The sequence below is a fragment of the Neoarius graeffei genome, chromosome 12 (assembly GCF_027579695.1).
Source record: "Neoarius graeffei isolate fNeoGra1 chromosome 12, fNeoGra1.pri, whole genome shotgun sequence".
Taxonomy (NCBI): domain Eukaryota; kingdom Metazoa; phylum Chordata; class Actinopteri; order Siluriformes; family Ariidae; genus Neoarius; species Neoarius graeffei.
This window is the reverse complement of record NC_083580.1, coordinates 36613588-36626355: the sequence shown is the minus strand read 5'-3', so window position 1 is coordinate 36626355 and position 12768 is coordinate 36613588. Positions and strand designations below refer to the sequence as shown.

Sequence of the window (12768 nt, the reverse complement as noted above, 5' to 3'; positions counted from 1 at the left end):
CCACTCATTCTCCGCACTGAGTATTCCGCCATTACTGCTCAGCTCACACTCTGGGAGAACTGCTGCAACTGAACTTACTTTCCTTTTCTTCTAGTTTTCTTTTCCTTTAATTGTTGGTACTGTAGGCGGCACGGTGGTGTAGTGGTTAGCGCTGTCGCCTCACAGCAAGAAGGTCCTGGGTTCGAGCCCCGGGGCCGGCGAGGGCCTTTCTGTGTGGAGTTTGCATGTTCTCCCCGTGTCCGCGTGGGTTTCCTCCGGGTGCTCCGGTTTCCCCCACAGTCCAAAGACATGCAGGTTAGGTTAACTGGTGACTCTAAATTGACCGTAGGTGTGAATGTGAGTGTGAATGGTTGTCTGTGTCTATGTGTCAGCCCTGTGATGACCTGGCGACTTGTCCAGGGTGTACCCCGCCTTTCGCCCGTAGTCAGCTGGGATAGGCTCCAGCTTGCCTGCGACCCTGTAGAAGGATAAAGCGGCTAGAGATAATGAGATGAGATGTTGGTACTGCACCCTCTTTCAATACGGGCTTATAGCCAATGCTTCTCAACAGATCAGATGTTTCGAGTCATCAGTAAAATGTGTCTGTGAATTTCATGCAAAAAGCGTCCAAATCTTTGCAGTTTGAACATTCTTGGGCCATGAATGCAACATACTGTACATCCATCTTCTGTCGTGTTGCTGCACCCGCCAGCAACACATCTACGTGGCATGGTGACAACTTGGCTCAAAATGGAGGATCGAAGTTGCAGTTAGTGCTGTTTTAGTATAGCAAAAATGGCGATGAGACCGATAGCCTTCCTGCTGTGACATCACAGATGTCAAGGTCATTCACTCAGACCACTACCTATATGAATCATTTTAATCATAAAAATTACGATATTAGATTTATTGTTAATGCTTAAAACTATTCCTATGCCATTCTTGAGGTCTCAAGGCATTTATAAACAAAAACTGAGGCCATGGTTCTGCATATCTCCTTTAAGTGTGCTGGAATCCCTAGCTTGGTTGCACTTCTCAGCCTGAGATGCCTCAGGTGAATTGTTCATGTTCGATGGATGGAGCCAGGTCAAATTCCATGGGACATACTTTATAGGGAGTTGTGTACAGCATCTTGCTCAGTTGGGCATCCAAAACTCTGATACAAAGATGTCTGCAAAAGGGACATGCAGTTAACTGACAACCCTAACAACTGGGAATACATCGCGGACAGTTGTGATGAATGGAGAGTTCCAGTCAGAAATGGAGTGCAGAGGGCAGAGAACCCCAGAAATGTCCACCTCGTTGAGAAGAGAACCAAAAGGAATGCAAGGGCAGCCTCTATAAGAGCACCATCTACCTTTGTCTGTAGACAGTGCAGAAGAGACTGTTACTCTAGAGTGGGTCTGCATAGACACACTAGAAGGTGCTCTTCCACCTCTTAGCACTATACCATTGTCTGACGAGACAGACCAATGCCAATAATAAGGAACTGAGCTGTAGGTTTTGCTGAGCATCTTACAGAACCAGCCACAGTTCTTCTGGACACTTTGTCATACTTGCTTATTAATTTTGCAGCAAAACCCAGTAGCCTTCATTATGTTTTAATCTGAAGTGTGGTCTCATAATATGCTGTTTAGATGCAAACTTTTTTTTTCCTGTAACATTTAATTTTGTGTTGGAAAACAAATGTTTGGAACTCTAAAATGTTTTTGTACTGATAACAATGTAGAAGTAATACAATAGAAATCTATAACAAAGTTTGTATGAAAAAAATATTTACACAGTGTATGTAAAAGACAGCGAGTCATCCCAAATCCAGTTCATGGAAAATAAGTCCAGTTGTTCAATTAGCTGTGGCATGCATGCTTCCAGTAATTTATGGGTAATTGGCATTTATCATCAACATACACAAATATGAAAACAAAAATTGAGATTTTTTTTTTGTAAATTCAGCATACATTTTTAGCTTGGTTCGGCTTATGCAAACATATACACACGACTTTACTTAAAGATTGCTGAATGAGGCACAATGTGCATTACCACCTATAATATAACCCCAAATCGGAAAAAGTTGGGATGGTAATAAAAATGCAAATAAATAAAAGAAAGCAGTGAATTTCTAAATTTATGTTAACTTGTATTTCACTGCACATAGTATGAACCCAATATACCTCATGTTTTGTCATGAATATATTGTACTTCATTTCATTTGTTAATATACTTCCATTCCTGCCTTTCAGGCCTGCAACACATTCCAAAAAAAAGTTGGGATGGGGCAATTTAGGAGCAGTAATGAAATAAAACAATAAAATAAGCTGAACAACTATGATTGCCGATCCATCAGACGGCACTACATCAACCTTTGTCAAACACTACAATACGGCGTTACATCCACAATCGCCAGTTAAAATTTTATTGTGCAAAAAAGAAGACTTATGTTAACTGTATCCAGAAGTGCTGTCAACTTCTCTAGGCTTTGAGGCATTTGGGATGGACCATCACACAGTGGAAATGTGTATTGTGGTCAGATGAATTAGTATTTTGGCTCTTTTTTGGAAGAAATGGACACTGTGTGCTTCGGACCACAGATGAAAAGGACCATCCTGACTGTTACCAACAATAGGCCCAAAAGCCAGGGTCTGTCATGGTATGGGGTCGTGTCCGTGACCTTGGTAAAGGAAACTTTGGTTAAGGCAAAGGTAAGACAATGGACAACCACATTCTGCACACACTATAAAGGCATGAGCACAGAAGGAGAGGCCTGTCCCCAACAGAGAACTTGTGGAGAATTTTGAAGCAAAAACCATGACAACCCTGTACTGTTGCACACATCAAGTCCTGTTCGCAGGAAGAATGGGACAAAATAACACCTGAAATGCTTCATTTGGTGTCTTCAGTCCCAGACACCTTTTAAGTGTTGTGAAAAGGAATGGTAACATTATAAAGTGGTAAATGCTTTACTGTCTCAACTTTTTTTTTTTGGAAATGTGTTGCAAGAATCAAAATTTAAATAAGTGATTTAAAACAATAAAATTCATGAGGTAAACAAATAATGTGCTGTCTTGTTTTGAATTCAATACAGGTCAAAGATTATTTACAAATCATTGTTTTCAGTTTTTATTTCAACATACTGTCCCAACTCTTTCTGATTTGGGGTTGTATAAGAAACAATTCAACGATATAAGAAAGCTGAAATTTCAAATAATTTTCACATTTTGATGCATCTCGCACACAGACACCCACATACCTGATCTTGCAATACCGCTCTCTCTCTCATTGTATGGTCCTCGGGCAGGCATGTCCATAGGGTTACTGTGACCTATGAAGGAATCGAGCAAAGAAAGTGAGTTTGACACAAGGTAATAATGGTTCAATATTTCACAGCAAAGGCATTAATACCAGTCTGACTATGGCTTACTGTTCTGCCTAGCCAGTTTATATGGTACGGTTATACTGCCGTTTGTATTTGTGGTGCTTTGCAGCACTTCAGATATAGTCTTGTGTACTTTGTCCTATCCTCTTTTACATTGAACTGTGGTCCTACAATCATGATTTTATACCACTGTATACAACCCCAATTCCAAAAAAGTTGTGATGCTGTGAAAAAAAAAAGAAAAATGGAATGCAATGACTTGTAAATTATTTTCAATCTACAGCACCAGTCAAAAGTTTGGACACACCTAATTCAATGGTTTTTCTTTGTATTTATGAAGTAAAAGACACGTCATGTTTTAAAGTAATGATGGCCTGTCGTTTCTCTTTGAGGTTCTTGACATATGGATTACTACAGTTGTGGAATAAGGTTATTGGCTGTATTTGTATTATTTACTGTTTGATGGTCTCAAATGCATTAAGAAGGCAAGAATAAATTAACTTTTGACAAGGAACACCTGATTGAAAGGCATTCCAGGTAACTACCTCATGAAGCTGATTATTAAGATAATGCCAATAGTGTGAAAAGCTGTCACCAAGGTAAACGGTGGCTGCTTTGAAGAATCTAAAATATGAAATATATATATCATATTTTAGATTCTTCAAAGTAGCCACCGTTTACCTTGGTGAAAAAAAAAGTGTTTAAAAAAATGTGTGTATATATATATATATATATATATATATATATATATATATATATATATATATAAATAAATCACACATTTTTAAACCCTTTTTTTGTCGACCACGTAATTCCAGATGTATTCCAGACATGTTATTTGATAGTTTTGCTGTCTTCAGTATTGTTTGACAATGTAGAAAAATGGTCAAAATACAGGAAAACCTATGAATGAGTAGGTGTGCCCAAACCTTTGACTGGCACTGCATATTCAATTGAATACAACACAAAGGCAAGATATTTAGATGTTAAACATTCCTGTTTTCATAAATATACTCTCATTCTGAATTTGATGCCTGCAACATGTTCCAAAAAAGTTGGGACAGGGGCATGTTTCCCACTGTGTTACATCACCTTGACTTTTAACAACACTCAGTCAGTGTTTGGGAAATGAGGACACATTGTTGAAGTTTTGAAAATGAAATTCTTTCCCATTCCTGTTTGATATACGATTTCATTTGCTCAACAGTCCAGGGTCTCCTTTGTCATACTTTGTGATTCATCATGCGCCACACATTTTCAATGGGAGGCAGGCAGACAGACCAGTTTGGCACCCATACTCTTACTATGAAGCCACACTGTTGTAACACATGCAGAATGTGACTTGGCATTGTCTTGCTGGAATAAGCAGGGATGTCCCTGGAAGAGACATCATCTGGATGGCAACCTGCATATATAGCCCTTCCGATTTTCCGCGATTGCGGAAAACGGCTGGAAATCGCGGAAATTGGGGTCAGAAATGGAATTAGTGCTCAGAAACGGAATCTACACATTCTGAACTTTTCAAAACTTTTTTCAGAATTAAAATCCGTCAATTAGTTTGTGAGATACATGAAGATTTATCAACCTGTCAAATCCTGTCTTCCATAATGTTTTGATGGTGTCCCCAGGGATGTTTACCTTGCATCACACTAGGTGGCAGCACATATAAAATTTTTAAAATATTTAATTTTAACTATGCTTTAAAAACATAAATAAAACATTTTGTTAGGTAAAGTGATTTGGGTAGTCATGGGTAAGTATTATAATTTTATCTTGATTAATTTATTAAATGACTTATGTTTATGTTCTTAAATAAGAAGTTATGTTCCGAAGAATGATTTTCTATATAAAGAGTTTGAAGACTTGTGCATTATTAAATGAATAATTTACAGGCAAAATGTAAATTAAACTAATAATAGAGTTAACTGTTAAATAATTTGAATCATTTAAAGTATATATTAAACGGACACTGTCACACACTATGTTAGACCTGTCGTTGCACTGAAAACATTGTAAGCATAACAACGAATAACAGTTTGAAAAACATGGATAAAATGATAACTGAGATTGTTTTATTTAAATGTACATGTATAAAGAGTAAGGATAACCATAAAAGTATTAATATATATAAAGTTTTAAAGAGGCGGCATGGTGGTGTAGTGGTTAGCGCTGTCGCCTCACAGCAAGAAGGTCCTGGGTTCGAGCCCCGGGGCCGGCGAGGGCCTTTCTGTGTGGAGTTTGCATGTTCTCCCCGTGTCCGCGTGGGTTTCCTCCGGGTGCTCCGGTTTCCCCCACAGTCCAAAGACATGCACGTTAGGTTAACTGGTGACTCTAAATTGACCGTAGGTGTGAGTGTGAATGGTTGTCTGTGTCTATGTGTCAGCCCTGTGATGACCTGGCGACTTGTCCAGGGTGTACCCTGCCTTTTGCCCGTAGTCACCTGGGATAGGCTCCAGCTTGCCTGCGACCCTGTAGAAGGATAAAGCGGCTAGAGATAATGAGATGAAGTTTTAAAGAAAATAGCAGGAGCCAGTCAACAATCAAGTTAACAGCACTAATTAACTACAGTCTTAAATAAATGAAAGAAACACATTTTCAGTGAAGTGAAATTTAGTGTTGATTCTAAGGTGCATTCAGATATTAGACTGTGTACAGAAAGTTTAAAGCTTTATATGAAGTTGTACTACAGCAGGCCAGTAAAGCAGGATTACAGGGATAGATGCACAAGGACAACAAACATGCAGATGCCTCCTAACACCAGTTACCTGAAACATAAAATTTCATGCATTTATTACATGTACTTAAGAATTCTGATTCTGAATTATGTATTTTATATGTTGAAAATCTAAAAATGCCAATTTAGTTGTCATTTGAGCCTAGAACTGAAACAAATTGTCTGAAATGGAATTAGCCATTCTTTGAAACAGAATTTAATGTTTTTTGAAACGGAAAATAGGAGGCTCTACATATACCTTTTCATCATTTAATGGTGCCTTCACAGATGTGCAAGTTACCCATGCCATGGGCACTAACACACCCTCATAGATGCTGGCTTTTGAACTTTGTACTGGTCTCTGGATGGTCCTTTTCCTCTTTAGACAAGAAGCACACAACTTCTATGATTTCCAAAAACAATTCAAAATGTGGACTTATTCCATCTCATATGAGCTCAAGCCCAGAGACTTCAGCAGTGTTTCTGAACGTTGTTGATAGATGGCTTTCGCTTTTAATGCGATCATCTTTGCTTGTTAATGACTGAGCCTTTCCAATTAACCTGTTTACCTGCAGAATGTTCCAAACAGGCATTTTTTGAGCATTTCACAACTTTCCCAGTCTTTTGTTGCCACTGTCCCAACTTCTTTGTGTTGCATTCAGCAAATTCATAATAAGTGTATGTTTACAAAAAACAGAACAAAAAGTCTCAGTTTGAACATTCAATATCTTGTCTTTGAATTGTATTCAGTTGAATATAGGTTGAAAATGATTTGCAAATCATTGCATTCTGTTATTTATGCTTTAAACAGCATTGCAACATTTTTGGAACTGGTATTGTGCATGTATGTGGATGGGGTGTCAAAGTTGACTTTTCTGTACGTCCAATTACAGTGGTGCTTGAAAGTTTGTGAACCCTTTAGAATTTTCTATATTTCTGCATAAATATTACCTAAATCATCAGCAGATTTTCACACAAGTCCTAAAAGTAGATAAAGAGAACCCAGTTAAACAAATAAGACAAAAATATTATACTTGGTCATTTATTTATTGAGGAAAATGATCCAATATTACATATCTGTGAATGGCAAAAGTATGTGAACCTTTGCTTTCAGTATCTGGTGTGACCCCCATGTGCAGCAATAACTGCAACTAAACGTTTCCAGTAACTGTTGCTCAGTCCTGCACACTGGCTTGGAGAAATTTTAGCCCATTCCTCCATACAGAACAGTTTCAACTCTGGGATGTTGGTGGGTTTCTTCACATGAACTGCTCGCTTCAGGTCCTTCCACAACATTTCGATTGGATTAAGGTCAGGGCTTTTCTTGGCCATTCCAAAACATTAACTTTATTCTTCTTTAACCATTTGTGGCAGCGGGGGCGTGGTCAAGCGTCGGTCTGTGAATGGAGGGCGGAGTCAGGGAAGGTAAGTGGCAAAATCACTGCACCTGACATGAATTAACCTGTGTTTGTGTGTCTTCCCCAGTGACCGCGCCCTATAAAAGGAGAGACAGCAGAGAGAGAGAGTTCTCTCCCGACCAGAATGCATGCGTGTGCATGTGAGAGAGTGAATGAGCTGAAAAGCCACATATACAGGGTAAAAAATAAAAGCTTCTGAGAACTCAGTTCTGGCCTGCCGTGCTTCTGTGCTCCACCCACCTGCTCTGGTTCTACAGTGGTGCCGAAACCCGGGACGGAGCACAGAAGGAGACAGCCCCATGGAGTCCTCCCCCCTTCAAGGACCTGGTCCATGCCCTCGCCTTGGCCCAACAGAGCCAGCACCAGGCGCTGGTCGCCCTCCGGAAGGAGCAGGAACAATGGTTCGAAGCCCTGGTGCTGGCACAGCAGGAAGATCGCCAGGCGTTCCAGCACCTGCTTGCGTCGGCGGGGTCCACCATCACCACCACCACGGACCCTCCCCACCTCAGCCTAACGAAGATGGGTCCGCATGACAACCCCGAAGCCTTCCTTGCTCTTTTTGAGCAGGCAGCAGAGGCATGGGGTTGGCTGGTGGAACAGCGCGCCTCCCCCTGCTAATGGGAGAGGTGCAGCTGGCCGTGTTACAGCTCCCCGCCGACAGCCGGCTGGTCTACGCCAACCTCCACAGGGCCGCCCTCCAATGTGTGGGGAGGGCCGCCCTCCAATGTGTGGGGCACACCCCGGAGCAGCAACGGCAGTACTTCCACGTGCTGCGCCTGGAGGAGGTCGGCTGGCCGTTCGCGTTTGGCCAGCAACTCCGCGATGCCTGCTGGCGGTGACTGAGGGCCAACAACTGCGATGCTGAGGGAATCAATCATCGACCTGGTGGCGCTGGAACAATTCATTGCCTGACTTCCGGAAGGAACAGCGGAGTGGGTCCAGTGCCATCGCCCGGTGTCGCTGAATCAGGCCATCGAGCTGGCAGAGGACCATATGGCAGCTGTTCCGACGGCAGGACAGCGTGTCTCCTCTTCTCCCCTCTCTCTCTCCCCCCTTCTGTTTCTCGTCCTCACCCCATTCCCCCACCGCAGAGGCAGGGGCCGGCTCCACCCCAGCCGGCCCGCCGCACCCGTGGTGCCCTACTGTTTCCTACTTCCGTGTCTGTCTTTCCCCCTCTCAGGTGAGTGAGCTCTGAAACACCGGTGCAGAGGGAGAGCCTGGGCCGGTATGCTGGCGCTGCTGGGAGCTGGGGCACCTCCAGCATCAGTGCTCGGCGATGGAGGTGGGTGTGTCGGTCCAGATCCCCGACGCGTCGGGGACCGCCCTCGATCGGGCCGGAGCGTATCGCATACCGGTGAGTATCCAAGGGGATACGTATCAGGCTTTGATGGACTCCGGCTGTAATCAGACCTCAATCCACCAAAGCCTGGTGCAAGACGAGGCATCGGGGAGAGCACAATTGGTGAAGGTGTTGTGTGTGCATGGGGATGTTCACAACTACCCTTTAGTGTCAGTCCATATTCTATTTCGAGGGGAGAAATTTAGAGTAAAGGCGGCGGTTAATCCTCACCTTACCCACTCATTAATTTTGGGGACTGACTGGCCGGGATTTAGGGAATTATCATCACATTTAGTGAAGAGTGGGGCCTGCCATAATTTAGCCGGGGGAGGTCCCGGTGTGGCATTGGCGGGAGCAGCTGTCACAGAGCCGTCTACGTCATCACCACGTCAGAGTGAGGAGCAGCACGTTCCTCCTCCCTCTCTCGGGGAATCCCTCGCGGATTTCCCGTTAGAGCAGTCGTGAGACGAGACTCTGTAGCATGCGTTTGACCAAGTGAGAGTAATCGATGGTCAAACGCTCCAGCCAAACGTCACCCTGTCCTTCCCCTATTTCTCCATTATTAAGGATAATTTATACCGAGTGACGCAGGACACTCAGACTAAGGAACCGATAACACAGCTTTTAATCCCAAAGAGCCGCCAGGAATTTATATTCCAGGCGGCTCACTTTAATCCCATGGCTGGACACTTGGGGCAGGTTAAGACACTAGCCCGAATAATGGCCCGGTTCTATTGGCCAGGGATTCGTGGTGATGTCCATAGGTGGTGTACGGCGTGCCGCGAATGCCAGTTAGTAAATCCCGCAGCCATTCCAAAAGCGCCTTTGCGCCCTCTGCCATTAATCGAGACCCCATTCGAAAGAATTGGGATGGATCTCGTCGGGCCATTAGATCGGTCAACACGAGGATATCGCTTTATTTTAGTTCTGGTGGACTATGCAACGCGATATCCGGAAGCAGTGCCTCTTCGCAATATCTCAGCACGTAGTATTGCAGAAGCGCTATTCCGCGTCATCTCCCAAGTCAGAATCCCCAAAGAGATCCTGACTGATCAAGGCACTATGTTTGTGTCACGCACACTGCGCGAACTGTATGGGTTACTGGGAATTAAGCATATCCACACCAGCGTGCATCACCCACAAACGGACGGCTTAGTTCAACGGTTCAATCGCACCTTCAAGAACATAATTCGAAAATTTGTAAGCAAGGATGCACGCAACTGGGATAAATGGCTCGAGCCCATTATTAGCAGTGCGAGAGGTCCCACAAGCCTCCACGGGGTTCTCTCCGTTCGAATTATTATACGGGCGTAAGCCGCGTGGCATTCTAGATGTGCTGTGTGAAAATTGGGAGAAGGGACCTTCAACAAGTAAAAATGAAATTCAATACATTATTGACCTGCGTGCCAAACTCCACACACTCACGCACCTAACCCAGGAGAATTTGCGGCAGGCCCAAGAACGTCAAGTCCGTCTGTACAACAGGGGCACGCACCTTAGGGAATTCACACTGGTAGATGTAGTAGTCGTGTTGTTGCCCACGTTGAGCTCCAAATTGATCGCCAGGTGGCAAGGACCCTTTGAGGTCACACGGTGAGTCGGGGACGTCGAATATGAGGTACGGCGAATGGACGGGGTGAGGCGTTACAGATTTACCACCTCAATCTGTTAAAACTTTGGAACGAGGAGGTCCCCGTGGCGTTGGTGTCAGTGGTTCCAGACAAGGCAGAGCTGGGGCCAGAGGTTCAAAAAGGAAAATTGACATCGCCCACCACTCCGGTCCCCTGTGGAGACCATCTCTCCCTGACCCAACTCACAGAGGTCTCCCAGTTGCAGACAGAATTTTCTGACGTATTCTAGCCCCTGCCCGGCCGCACCCACCTCATAAAACACCACATTGAGACGCCCCCGGGGGTGGTAGTGTGCAGCCGCCCTTACCGACTGCCCGAACACAAAAAAAGGTGGTTCGGGAAGAACTCGAGGCCATGCTTGAAATGGGCATCATCGAGGAGTCCCACAGTGACTGGAGCAGCCCGGTGGTCTTATTGATGAGCCCGGTGCCTCATATTGATGAGTTGCTGGATCGACTAGGCACGACTCATTTTTATTCAACACTGGATTTGACAAAGGGATATTGGCAGATCCCCTTGACTCCGCTATCCCAAGAGAAAACGGGCTTTTCCACAACGTTTGGCTTACAGCAGTTCGTCACAATTCATTTTGGGCTGTTTGGGGCGCCCACTACGTTCCAGCAGCTTATGGATAGGGTCCTCCGCCCCCACGCCACCTATGCGGCCGCATACCTGGACAACATCATTTATAGTAATGACTGGCCGCGACACCTAGAACACCTAAGGGCCGTCCTTAGGTCGCTGAGGCAAGCGGGTCTCACAGCAAACCCGAAGAAGTGTGCGATTGGGCGGGTGGAAGTATGGTATTTGGGCTTCCACTTGGGCAATGGGCAGGTATGTCCCCAAATCAATAAGACAGCAGCGATTGCGGCCTGCCCGAGACCCAAGACCAAAAAGGGGGTGAGGTAGTTCCTGGGGCTGGCTGGCTACTATCGTAGGTTTATACCTAATTATTCGGACGTCACCAGCCCGCTGACTGATCTCACTAAAAAGGGAGCACCAGATCCGGTCCAGTGGACAGAGCAATGCCAGCGGGCTTTCTCTGAGGTAAAGGCTGCATTGTGTGGGGGGCCACTGTTACACTCCCCTGACTTTTCTCTCCCCTTTGTTTTGCAGACAGAGACGTTGGACAGAGGGATGGGGGCTGTTCTGTCCCAGGAGGTGGAGGACCGTCCAGTGCTGTACATCAGCCGGAAGCTGTCAGTGCGCGAGGGCCAGTACAGCACCATAGAAAAGGAATGCCTCGCCCTCCGCTACTACCTGCTGGGGTGCCCTTTCACCCTCTGTTCGGACCACACGCCCCTGCAGTGGCTCCACCGCATGAAGGATGCCAACGCGTGGATCACCTGTTGGCATCTGGCACTCCAGCCATTTAAGTTCGAGGTGGTCCACAGGCGCAGATGCTCGTGGTGGATTTCCTCTCCCTTCAAGGGGGGGAGGGAGAGTTGGGCAGTGGGGGGTATGTGGCAGCGGGGGCGTGGTCAAGCATCGGTCTGTGAAAGGAGGGCGGAGTCAGGGAAGGTAAGTGGCAGAATCGCTGCACCTGACAAGAATTAACCTGTGTTTGTGTGTCTTCTCCAATGACCACACCCCATAAAAGGAGAGAGAGCAGAGAAAGGGAGCTATCTCCCAACCAGAATGCATGTGTGTGTGCGCGTGTGAGAGAGTGAATGAGCTGAAAAAGCCACATATACAGTGTAAAAAAAAAAGTTTCTGAGAACTCAGTTCTGGCCTGTCGTGCTTCTGTGCTCCACCCACCTGCTCTGGTTCTACACCATTCTTTGGTGGAACGACTTGTGTGCTTAGGGTCGTTGTCTTGTTGCATGACCCACCTTCTCTTGAGATTCAGTTCATGGACAGATGTCCTGACATTTTCCTTTAGAATTTGCTGGTATAATTCAGAATTCATTGTTCCATCAGTGATGGAAAGCCGTCCTGGCCCAGATGCAGCAAAACAGGCCCAAACCATGATACTACCACCACCATGGGATAAGGTTCTTATGCTGGAATGCAGTGTTTTCCTTTCTCCAAACATAACACTTCTCATTTAAAAAGTTCTATTTTGGTCTCATCCGTCCACAAAACATTTTTCCAGTAGCCTTCTGGCTTGTCCACGAGATCTTTAGCAAACTGCAGACGAGCAGCAATGTTCTTTTTGGAGAGCAGTGGCTTTCTCCTTGCAACCCTGCCATGCACACCATTGTTGTTCAGTGTTCTCCTGATGGTGGACTCATGAACGTTAACATTAGCCAATGTGAGAGAGGCCTTCAGTTGCTTAGAAGTTACCCTGGGGTCCTTTGTGACCTCATCGACTA

General features: G+C 45.0%; 1 protein-coding gene across 11 annotated transcripts in view; it reads right to left on the bottom strand.

Annotated features, from left to right (window-relative positions):
- The window catches only part of fnip1 (folliculin interacting protein 1), a 342414-nt gene that overhangs the window by 223222 nt on the left and 106424 nt on the right, over window positions 1-12768 (bottom strand). For all 11 annotated transcript variants that reach the window (XM_060935844.1, XM_060935846.1, XM_060935845.1 and 8 more), the window contains one exon: window positions 3227-3298. In XM_060935844.1, coding sequence (XP_060791827.1) covers window positions 3227-3298 — 72 coding nt within the window. The remainder of the gene's footprint in view (window positions 1-3226; window positions 3299-12768) is intronic.